Source organism: Polypterus senegalus, chromosome 3 (assembly GCF_016835505.1).
Source record: "Polypterus senegalus isolate Bchr_013 chromosome 3, ASM1683550v1, whole genome shotgun sequence".
NCBI classification, from domain to species: Eukaryota; Metazoa; Chordata; class Cladistia; order Polypteriformes; family Polypteridae; genus Polypterus; species Polypterus senegalus.
In genome coordinates, this window is record NC_053156.1 from 226,022,731 (window position 1) to 226,035,147 (window position 12,417).

The 12,417-nt window shown below is 38.2% G+C and overlaps 1 protein-coding gene across 1 annotated transcript in view; it reads left to right on the forward strand.

The window, feature by feature from the left end:
• The window catches only part of ppardb (peroxisome proliferator-activated receptor delta b), a 53,212-nt gene extending 40,995 nt beyond the window's left edge, over positions 1 to 12,217 (forward strand). Inside the window, exons 4-9 of the mRNA XM_039748634.1 lie at positions 2,945 to 3,096; positions 3,760 to 3,898; positions 6,735 to 6,940; positions 7,507 to 7,713; positions 10,631 to 10,874; positions 11,575 to 12,217. Coding sequence (XP_039604568.1) covers positions 2,945 to 3,096; positions 3,760 to 3,898; positions 6,735 to 6,940; positions 7,507 to 7,713; positions 10,631 to 10,874; positions 11,575 to 11,822 — 1,196 coding nt within the window. The 3' untranslated portion in view covers positions 11,823 to 12,217. The remainder of the gene's footprint in view (positions 1 to 2,944; positions 3,097 to 3,759; positions 3,899 to 6,734; positions 6,941 to 7,506; positions 7,714 to 10,630; positions 10,875 to 11,574) is intronic.
• The last annotated feature ends 200 nt before the right edge of the window (positions 12,218 to 12,417 follow it).

The following is a 12,417-nucleotide window of genomic DNA, read 5'->3' on the forward strand; positions in this document are numbered from 1 at the left end:
AACTGGATACTTGTGAATGAGTCTCCCTGTCAAGGGTTGGATTTTGACTCATGTTGTACAGAATTGGATTATAACAGATTATAAGGACTAATTAAATAAATGTGTGAGTAATGACAATGCAAGTAGTTATATGGTACCCACAAAGTTAAAAGCCTTCTGTTTCTGACATTTATGGTGTCTGCTAATAATAATAATAATAATATGATGGAATATCAAAAAGGAAAGCCGTCTTCCCCTTTAATACCGGTAACTGTAAGCAGATGAACGTAACTGTTAGATCATTTCTCCACATAGTCTCCCTGCAGGTCATTGCACTTCTTCTATTATTCCACTAATTTCTTTATTCAAGTCAAGTGGCTCTACTGTCATAACATCCACACACAGTATTGCAGCATACAATGGGCACGAAATAAGTTCCCCAGTACCACGGTGCAAAATATCCATAAATACAGGACAATTGCAAGACGTGTAAAGAACTTTTCTCACTACTCAAATCACTTAACATAGAGAATGGGGAATTACTTCAACCTCCACTAATGTGTAGCATACTGTACATCTCGATGGTGTGACAGCAGCCATTCTAGCGCCAGTACACACACCATACATTAGCTATCAGGTGGTGAAGAGGTGAAAGAGATAGTTAGCCAATAAGTCACAGGGAATGATTAGGAGGCCAGAATGGACAAGGCCATGATGAGCAATTTGGCCAGGACATCAGAATTCAAATCTTTTATGACCACAGAGAGGTGAGGCAGGGTTTGTAATGAGAGCGCCGGAAACAGCAAAGAAATTTTGGGGTACCTCTCAGGTCCTCCTGCTTATTGCCCAGAGACAGCAATTTAAACAAAAGGCAAAGTCACTCATCAAGAAAAGTAGACAAAGGAGCTCTGTCTGGTAGGTTGCTCTGGCCAGTAATGACGCCTCCTTCCAGGACACCTGGGCTTTTATGGTGGCTGGACCAGAAAGAGTGGGGTTAATTGCCTTTTTTGGGTGGCTTCTCTACATTGTCGGGAAAGAGGGACATGAAATCATTAGCAGCAGTGTCACCTCTTGTTTTGGTTGGTTATTCATGTGAGCCTGATAGGAGGTCCTCTGACACTCATGCATGACAAGTTCTCAGTTTCATATCCCATCCAAATGGCGGCGCCATATTTACTGCACTGGGGCATTGGGGTCCACACACAGAGAGTAAGTGCCTCCAATGGCATAACTAACACCTCTTCCAGTGGTAACCCAAGGTTACTACAGAAGTACAGTATCTGATTTTCATTGGGCCAGTCAAGATAGCAGCAGTCCTTTTGCGGCACCCTCGCAGTTCGATATTAAGTAACATTGAGATACATAATGCATTTGTGAAGACTCATCTAGGAACATTGTCTGTAAGGGCATAACAGTAGAGAGGATCCAGAGGTGATATAAAAAAAAGTGTTTAAAATAATGAAGTTATTCTGTTAGTGTGAATTCTGCATGCATGTTGTAATAATTTTAAAAAATAATGGCATAAATTACCAAGTAATCTAATGGATATCAGTACATTTGAGACCTATAGATCTTAGCTTGACAATACTTTGAAAACATTAGGTGAAGGGGCATTAAAAAAATGTGAGCAGTACTGAGATAAATGGCATGTTTTGTGTGATTTTGTATTAGTAAACCAACTTAGTTCTTTTTATAGTATTTGCATAATTATACAACGTATAAAGTTTTATTACTCTAATTTTTTACATTTTTCGACAGAACAGTTCTATCCTACACAATGCTTTTTTATTTGCCTTTCTTTCATTAAGTGCATTCTTTTACGGTTCTTTTTAGTTCAGTGTACAGCCCTTTTTTATTTTTCTTTGTGGATACTGGCTACCAGACTTGATCCGAGCTGTAGCTGGCTGATTCCTATCCGTATTACTTCTTTACTTAGACACTACCATGTTAACTTTTTAAAAATATAAATTAAACTTTTTTTTTTTTATTTTTAATAATAAAAGAGTGTGAATGGATGACAATGATTTTCTTATTAATGACCCCTATCCTAGTTAAACTGTTGTTTAAGTGCCTATTTAGGTAATACAGTGTTCATTTGCTTTTAAAACATTTAGAAGCAGGCAATGGAATAGCAAATAAAATCAATAAAGAGTAACAACATCATTTCAACAGTGTTAAGGACTACCCTGATTATGAAATGTTGAAAATTAGTTCTGTTAGGATCATATTGCAGCACCCTTGCTTTTGTGATTGCCAGAACAGTAGCATAAAACCTTCCTCACACATGGAGGAACCCGAACTTGTGCCAGGAGTCTCTAGGTCTTTTCAGCCACGACAAACATGTTATGCATTCAGCTGGACTAGACAGGACACTTTCACTGCTTCCAGTTCTCTGAAATAAAATACCCTAATTTTCAAGTCTTTTTAAACACTGGAAATTTATCAGATCTTTGCATGGATTTAAATAATAGAGGTTTTCTGAGGGGAAACAAAAACACCAGACCTTTGTTTAATCCTTGTTTTTTTTTTTAATGAACAGACTTATCCAATAGCCAATGAGGCAATCCAATTAAAGGATACCAAAAGCCAGCTTTGATAAACTTTAACTCTGCAGCCTCAAAGTTCCAGAGGCTAAAGTTAGAGTTCTGACAAAGCCAGTGTTGGTTGAATCTGCATTCAATTATTTAGCATTTCCTTGAGTAATCATAGGGGGATGCATCTGTTGCATCGGGTGAGTGTCCTGCATTGGTTCTGATGCTACCAGGATTGCATGCAACTTGACAGTAAAATGGAAAAAGCAGGAAGAGAAATGGATTAATTGAATCATAATCATTATAATAAGTAGCAAGTGTCATTATAAATTAATCTTTAGAACCTGTAATTGTTTAGCAACTATGCAAAACAATATATGAAAACATTTGAAAGTAACTATCTGAGATACGTTTTCTTTTAATTCCTTATCCAGACCTATCACAGACATCCTCTCCTTCGCTTTCTGATCAACTCCGGCTCGGTCGTGAAGAAACCTCTGGGGCAGGACTAAATGTTGAGTGCCGAATATGTGGAGACAAGGCCTCTGGGTTTCATTATGGAGTACATGCCTGTGAAGGCTGCAAGGTACATCTTAACAATATTTTTGGAACAGGAATTTACCCTGCAGATACTTAGAACTGTTAAGCATGAGTAGGCTATTAACTATTCACTTGAGGAGGAGACCTCCTCAATAAAGTATCTATCTATCTATCTATCTATCTATCTATCTATCTATCTATCTATCTATCTATCTATCTATCTATCTATCTATCTATCTATCTATCTATCTATCTATCTATCTATCTATCTATCTATCTATCTATCTATCTATCTATCTATCTATCTATCTATCATTTCTGTTTAGTAGTTAAAGAGTATTCATAAGATGTGTTTCTGTTTTGATGGTCATTAACTTTTTATCCATTTTCAAATCGAATAATTCCTGTGCATATTATGGCTACATCGTGCCTCTCATTTCAGAGGAACAGTTGGCAGAGTAATGTATCTCATAGCAGTGCTTAGAAACATACAGTAACATACAGCATGCTGTGCAGTATTACTCTTCACTTATTGCCAATAGCACTGCACTGCTCACTCATGTCTTCTTTAATGTAAATGATGGAGTCCTTTTGCTTTCAGATGTTTAGCCATTCCTGGCCTGATCTCTTTGCAAATGTGTGGTCAAGGAGGTTTATGTTGTAACTGGTTCCTTTATTCTTATGGTCTCACAAATTTTCTGTTTGATAGGGATTTTTTCGGAGGACAATCCGAATGAAACTTGAGTATGAGAAATGCGAACGAAACTGCAAGATTCAGAAAAAGAGCCGAAACAAATGCCAGTACTGTCGCTTTCAAAAGTGCCTTGCTTTAGGCATGTCTCATGATGGTAAGTGCTTCTACTCATTGTGAAGAATATTGTGTGATAGAGTAGAAGCATTTTGTCAGGGATGGTAAAGTTCTACAAGGAAAAGATACTTAAAAATAGTGCCTTTATTAAGCAAAATTAACTTGAGGACAGGATGATCACAGAGAGGGAAAACATTAAAGTTCAAAATTCCAAATTGCAAGGAATCCTTGGTAGGTGATGCAGGCTAAGTGGAGTTGTTCAAGGGGTCATTCACTTTTTTATTCTTATCTTCTGCTTCAAAACAATGGCTTCTGGTTTGAGAAGACCTCACAGTCACCAGCCCAACAAAGAAATCCCCTTGAGTAGAGGAAGACATAGCTGTCTTAACATAAACCCATAATAATCTCCACCCAGCAGAGTCCTCCTGATAAATTTGGTATAACCAAGCATAATCAGAAGGAGCTTAATCTCCTTGGCGTTAATCCCGAGCATGGCTTGGGCATGGAATTCTATGCAATTACTGTTAAACCCAAGTCAAACACAGGTTGATGTGTAATGATCCACTTTGTAGTCGTAAACCCACAGAGCTCTTGGGACAGTATTCTGCTGCCATGTAGTGTATGAAATAACAAAAATGCTGCAAAAAATGAATATTTCTGTGCTTTTTCTGGCCCTTTATGGTAACTCTGAGGTTTCTTATTAATATTCAAGAGTGTAGCTGAACCTCAACTAAAAACTCAGTGTCAAATGAAAAGCCACAAAGGTAGTTTTAGAATGAACTGGAACTGGACCATTGCTCGGATCAAAAGATAGTGATGACGATGTGAATTAGTCATAAGATGTTGACATGGAAAGCAAAACTGATGCACAATACGGCACAGTATGAACGAACTGATGTGATATGTTCAGTAAATTAAGTTGTGTGAAGTTTCACCATGATGTGACAGTAGCTGCATGACAACATAGCAAAGGACAAGCAAGATCTTAGCCCCCTAAGCACAGGTCACAACTGTCTGACTCTGTGTGAGGGGAAATGTGGAAGTCGCTAAGCCTTGCACTGTGGTAGCTTACAGTAACATAAGGAGAACATTAGTCATGCAGGTCAGGCACTGATTTTCTGCCATCTTGTTTGCAAACAACAGAAATAAATATAAGAAAAGTGTGCAAAGAAACACGCTTCTACTGTCCCAATTGCAACATCTGGTGACTGTCTTAAAGCACATCACACAAAGGACATGTACTAAATCTGCATTAGTACAGAAGTGGGCACCAGATATTTATGTTGCATGTAATAACATTTTTTTTTCTTTTTGGGGAAAAAAAAAATCAACATGTTCATTTGTTTTCCTGGTGTAGATATAATGCTAAGGAAGATACAAATGTGCAAAAGAAGATTTCTGTTAAGTCTGAGAAATTTTCTGAAACAACAGGTGAATAATGAATACTATAAACATTAAATGTGATGTGGTTGAAAATTTGGGTGCACCTAACTTTTGTGCTGGTGCACCTAAGAAAAAAAGTTAGGAGCACCAGTGCAACCAGTGCAAAAAGTTAGTCTAGAGCCCTGTTCTTGTATATCAGCTTTATTAGCTTAACTTTATTAGCAAGTTAATTACAGATTTTTGAAAGACTAGGGGGCTTTGCCCCCGGCTCACTTCACTCGCTCACCCCCTACCACCACCTAACACCAAAAACGGGGCGCGCTATGCTCCAGCCACTTCACATCTCTGCCGCGCGTGTTGTGAAGAGGGGAGCTGAACCCACGCTAAGAAGACGCGGTCGCACGATCAGCTGGCCGAAAGAGTGTCTCAGAGAAAATCCCTACTCGTCGCCTTCCAAGATAGAGAGATTTAACAATGTATCCGATTACAAATCTAAGTGTACATTACCTCAACATTCTTCATACTGCCATATTTAGAGCTTGCGCAGAATGCTGGTATATGTTTGGTTTTGTAGTACTATTCCTTCCGTGAGAACCCTAAATCTAAAGAGGACTGTTTCATTTATGTTAGGTAGAATGCCCAGAGGGGACTGGGCGGGTATCATGGTCTGGAATCCCTGCAGATTTTATTTTTTCTCCAGCCGTCTGGAGTTTTTTTTTTTTCTGTCCTCCCTGGCCATCAGACATTAGTCTTATTCTATGTTAATTAATGTTGACTTATTTTAATTTCTTACTATGTCTTTTATTTTTCTATTCTTCATTATGTAAAGCACTTTGAGCTACATTTTTTGTATGAAAATGTGCTATATAAATAAATGTTGTTGTTGTTTGTGCATGTTTGTTTATGGTTCTTTTTTTTTTTTGTCCAAAATCTAACTCAAAATATCAAAATATGGGAGCATGTGCTGGTGAAATGTGGAAGAAGGGCAAATGTTGGATAAGCCCTGATATATCCTACGTCACTTTAAATTTAATTCTGTCAAGTAGTGATCCGTTTTTTTTTTTTGAACAGAGGCAGCCTAAAGTTCCTCTGTATGTGAAACCAGAAAAAGGCCTTTGAACCACCAGAGAGAGACAAGAGTTTGCAGTCATCGCTCTAGAAAATTCTACGCTATGAAACTGGTGCCGTGTTATTCCAAACTTGTAAATTATCAGCATGGTGGAGATATTTGAATGTGTCATGTATTGGCCTAGCTACATGGCAGCACATAAAATGTATGTTTTGTGTGTACCTTTGCTTCATTGGTTGTTTCAGGAGTGTGAGCTTTTGTGTTTTATGGTAAAACTCATAAAATGTCTGCTGCTTTTGGAGGTGTAGGCAGATATCAGTGGAAATCACAATATAAGAAAGATCATCTGTAAGTGCAGTACCTGCATCATAAAGTGATAATGACACCTACTTTCATTTTCTTCTGTCTTTTCTTGTGGTTGCAGCAATCCGATATGGCAGGATGCCTGAAGCAGAGAAGCGGAAACTGGTAGCTGGGCTTCAAGCTGGAGAAGTGGATATCCAAAACCACGTTGGGAGCACAGATTTCAAGTTGTTGGCCAAACATGTCTACAATGCTTACTTGAAGAGCCTCAATATGACAAAGAAGAAAGCACGCAGTATTTTAACAGGCAAAAACAGCTCAAACCCGGTACTACATTGTAAAATTGTTCATTTTAGATGACAGTACTGAGAAAATAGAGTATTTTGACTTGTTTGGGTTTTGAGAGAGCATGAATACTTATTTTCATACCAACCTACGTGGTGTTCTTTTTGAACTTTTTTTGTTTATCTGTCCTGCAGTTTGTTTTCCAAGAAACAAAAAAACAAACTTCTTATTCAAAAAAAAAAAAAAGCCCCAGCCCCAGAAGTGTAATAGCTAGCAAAGCAAAGTTTTCATGCATGCTGCTCATGGTCTGGAAGTGTGTAATTTGGGGTTATTTTGGGCAAAAACAGAACGGCGTAGTAATTTTGATTCCATCTACATTGTATACTTTCTGAGCATTAGGACATTTTTTCCCATTACATGGTTGGAAAGAATGTTTCCAGGACTTCTAACTCGAACAGTGCATTTTAAAATATTAATTGTTAAGGACGTGACAGATGGTTCAGTGTTGGTTGTGGTAATGGGGTATATTGGTCATTCCTGAATGGATAATTATTTAAATAAATTGAACTGGAATAATTTTAACTGTTTTTCCTACTGTCACTTTCCAGCCCTTCGTCATCCATGACATGGACACTTTGTGGCAGGCAGAGAATGGCATTGTGTGGAATCAACTAACACATGGTGCACCGCCAAACAAAGAAATTGGGGTTCATGTGTTCTATCGATGCCAGTGCACCACTGTGGAGACTGTACGGGAACTCACAGAGTTTGCCAAAAATATCCCTGGCTTTGTAGAGCTCTACCTTAATGACCAAGTAAGTGCTTACTTCATTCACTCTGAAGTTGTTAGTTGCCGATCAGCCTGGATGAATGTGAGTACAGTGACCCGTTAGCCCTTTCCTCTCCATCGCACTCTCAGAAATGAGAATGGCGCCACAGTTGTATGTCAGATTGCCACCAGATAGAGAAATTCTCTTCTGGATTGTGTTCCAACATGTGCTCGTAAACCTCTGGTAATCTTTTACTTTCTTAATTTCTGAGATATAGCCAAGTACACAAGAAGTATTCATCCACTGCTTTGTGTTTTAGCAGCTTAAAAATTGTTTAAGCTGTGAGATAACTGGGGGTTTATTTCATTAGGTCTGTTTCTTTCTGTTTATATAATGGCATGGTTAAAGTTTATAATGAACACTTAACTTTTAGCATGTCACAATGTTTTAGTTTGGTCGTATCGGAGCATCAGTTCTATCAGTACATACAGCACTTGTGTCTGCGAGATCTTCTACAAAATCTTTGGAGCAAAGGTATTTTTTAGCTTCATAATTGGCACTCTTCTTGGAAGATGTCTGTCCATGAACATCATCTTTAATTCCAGCCACTGACTTGTGTACCACATTATAGTCAGACTTTATCTTGCTTTAGTTTCTCTAATAAGTGCTTTTGTTGTCTGTCTACTGTGTTTAGAAGAATGGCCAAAACTAGGCACTGAACCAGGGATTTCATGTTTATCACTTTTATGAAGTGGAGATTAAAAGGGCGTTCAGTAACTTTGAAAAGGTTTTGATCCCATCTACAGTACAGACTTTTGCTTGTCTCTCACCAGAGCTTTGACAGGCTTAGAATGCTGTTTTGTCTTCATTTTGAAGCTTCAGCCACACAGATGAAGAAGTAGTATGACTTGTTGAGGTATTGTACTGTATTGTGTTTGAGAAGATTTAGTCTTACCGTTGATCAGTGTGATGATTCCTCTTTCAGTTTTTGATTTGAAATGATGTGCAGGGCTTTCAGATTACAAATGAAAACAATCACAACCTTCTTATGCTGAATCTGAAACAAAAACTGTAAATCTTTTAGGCAGTTTACTTCAGTTATATTACTTACATTAAACACAAACATAAATAACAAAACATGAGAATATTTGATTGCGGAGAAGTAAGACATACAGTATATACAATTTCCACACTTAGAGGAAGGTTACAAGCATCCTAGAGCCAGATGTCCTCTGTGGAAAACAATGCATTCTGTGTCATGGGCCTAGTTTATCTAGAGTTGAATCTCCTAATTACATTATAAAATAAATATTGTTCCATTTGTGTCACTGGTGTTGTTCGCAGTCATTCACACACACAGTAACTTATTAGGTCGCTGTTGTCTCTTTGAATTGAGGTAGACTCATGCTATAATGTACCTCAGTTTGAAGATTTGTACTATACTGGTTAGCAGAGAACCCACGGCTTCTGGCTTAGAAGTGGTATCCATGTAGCTTGGGCCAATGAGAGAACTCCATTAGTTATCCGCACAGAGACCGTGTCTGAGCACTGCGAGCGGAGCGCTTCCTCAGCTAATCTCTCGTTCTCTGTCATTTCCCACTTTTTCTGTGCAGCAATTAATTGGCTTTACAGCTACTTCGTTCTCCTTTGTGTTACTTACAACACTTCCATGTTCGATCACATTTGACCTTTGATGTTGTAATTTTAAAATGGACCTAACTAACTTTGGTGAGATGACTTTACCACTAGCAGTGATAATATGATAACCTGTTAAGCTGAATAATTTGCATTTTGTCAGTTTTCATTTTTCCATTGTATTGATGTCCATATTCAATAAACTGTTTTTTTTTTTTTCACCCAGCACAATGTCGATCAGTAGTTTCTATTTTGCATTTAGATGCTGTACATCCTGATACACAAACTGGCTGGGGGGGGTTTCCATTCATATTGCAACTGTCAGCTAAGGTCAGCTGCATTCTGGGAAGGATCATCCTGTAGACAAATTATGATAATTTCATCTGAATAGAAGATGTTTGAAAACAGATCCATCATTTGTGGCGGGGCATCCATTCCAAGGCACAGCCAGTGCCAACATGGAGACCCACAATAGAAGAAAAATAGAAATGAAAAAAGTATTACTAGAATTAAAAAGCAAAATAATCAGTACTTAATCTTAATTTCAACACTGAGAGCAATGAGGCTTATTTAATATTAATAGACTGTGGTAGTCTGAGTGAGAAAAGGTTGACAGCTGTAGAATATTTTAGGCTGCCAGCATGGCTCTCTCCATTTACTTGTGGTTTGTAATAAAAAAATCTCGATGGAGTAAACAAAGCAATAGAAAGGCTATCGTCACCTAAAAGGGTGGTTTCTTATTAATTCAGCGCTGCTGTCAGTTTGTCAGACTCAGAGCGCCTTTGGTCACGTTGTCTCCACAACACCTCCTTCTGGGACCAGAAGGGGCAGAGTCAGCTACCCTCACTGGGCAGTTTCTCGAGACTGTGGAGATGACAAATTGACAAGGCAGTTAGCGGCATTGCATTGCATACTTGGGAAGAGCTTGGACGGCGATCCTCAGACATGCATGTGTGACAAGGCATATTATTGCAGAGTTTAGACGCTGTAGAGATAACATATTATAATAAAACAATATCAAATAATTTATGTCTTAAACTTTTTTTTAATATTATCCTTTAATTGACATTTTTGTGCTGTATGCACAAGTTTCAGTTAGTATTTAGTGGATAGCGCAATGTTTAAAAAGAGACATCTCTTCACGCCAATATCAATATGACATTAAACCACATGTGTATTGCGCTGTTCAATTGGAGGCGTACATTTATTTTCAGTTCTGATGATCTCTTGATTCCAAGCAACGTGATAGGAATATAAAAGAGTGTGAATCCTTGGGTCCTTGACAAATGACAGTTTTTCTAATTAAAGTGATGTAATTTCTTGACAGGTCACACTTCTGAAATATGGAGTTCATGAGGCCATCTTTGCCATGCTGCCCTCATTTATGAACAAGGATGGTCTGCTTGTAGCCAATGGAAAAGGCTTTGTGACACGAGAGTTCTTGCGCAGCTTACGTTGCCCTTTCAATGAAATTATGGAGCCTAAATTTGAATTTGCTGTGAAGTTTAATGCGTTGGAACTTGATGACAGTGACCTCTCTCTTTTTGTAGCTGCCATCATTCTCTGTGGAGGTGAGGTGTAATTATGATTTGAATTCTAAATGAGTGCAGAAAATGATCAAAGACTACGTTCACATTACCAGGCTGAAGTGACTCAAATCCAGTTTTTTGCCTTAATGTGTAATAGGTCTGATCTTTTCGGGACTGTGTGGACATAGAAATCTGACCTTTTCAAATCACTTTTGCATGTGGTCCTAGATCAGATACGTATCTGATCTATGGCTCTGCAACACGAATGGGAAGATTAGAATTCATAAGATTTTTTGTCGATACACAGGAGCTTAGCGCTGTCATCATCAGCAAAACAACAATGGAGCAGAACTGCAACTGTGACCAGAGCCCCAGTCCCACCATCGCTGGCCCTTTTCTCATACCCATACATCTTGACCTAATCATGTATAGCTGACGACTGTTTGCCATCCTCCATTGCAAAATGATGGCATACACTTGCTATTAGTTTGTGCATTTTGTCGGTTTCAATACCGTGACTTGTGCACACTGTTTCAGAGGACAGATGCGTTCACATTACATTTAGATGCAGGTCACTTGTACTTAAGAATGTGAACCGTAAAGAAAGGCAAATTTGACCTGAGCAAAAAATCAGAATTGAGCAGTGAGGCTTGTAATGTGAATGCACTATAAACGTCTTTCATTTGTTATGGCTGGAAGTGTAGCGTATTGTTTTTTAACCTCTTTTGCAATCTTCTTACAGACCGGCCTGGACTCATGAGTGTGAAGCAAGTGGAAGAAATCCAAGACAATATTCTACAAGTGTTGAACCTTCACCTACTGGCCAACCATCCCGACTCCCAGTATCTTTTTCCAAAGCTTCTACAGAAAATGGCAGATCTGCGGCAGCTAGTGACTGAAAATGCCCAGCTGGTACAGAAGATTAAAAAAACCGAGTCAGAGACCTCACTGCACCCGCTTCTACAGGAAATATATAAAGATATGTACTAAATATAAAATACAGATTTACACCGACTATTAAGTAAATCTGCTGGGATTTATTTTCTAAAGTATGGTTCATCTCTTTTTTCCCACAAGTTCTGCCTCCAGCAGGAATCTCTCTTTGACACTTGGGTTTTGTTTTATTTTCACCCTAAAAAATTAACTCTTGACGTTGCCAGAAAATTTGACATTAACAGTGAAATTTGAAGACGGCATGCCCAAACTCATTTTTAATACATTATTGCTACTTTTATTATTGAAGAACATTTCAACGGGTAAGCCATTAAGCAAATTCTGAAAGGATATTAGCTCAAGTTTTACTAAGTGAACAAACATTTCCAAAAAATGTCATTCTGTGGGAGGACATCCATCCATCCATTTTCCAACCCGCTGAATCCGAACAAAGGGTCACGGGGGTCTGCTGGAGCCGGGCAGGGCAAATACAGTTAATTTTTAAAAATAGGTAGCATTTTTAAATTTGAATGAGAGAAAATCATTTAGTTTTCAGATTTATTTAATTATTTTAATCCCTCAACATCTCATAAGCTGTAGCATTTGAATCTGCTCACAAACTAGATATTCTCGATTAAACTATTAGTTCTTT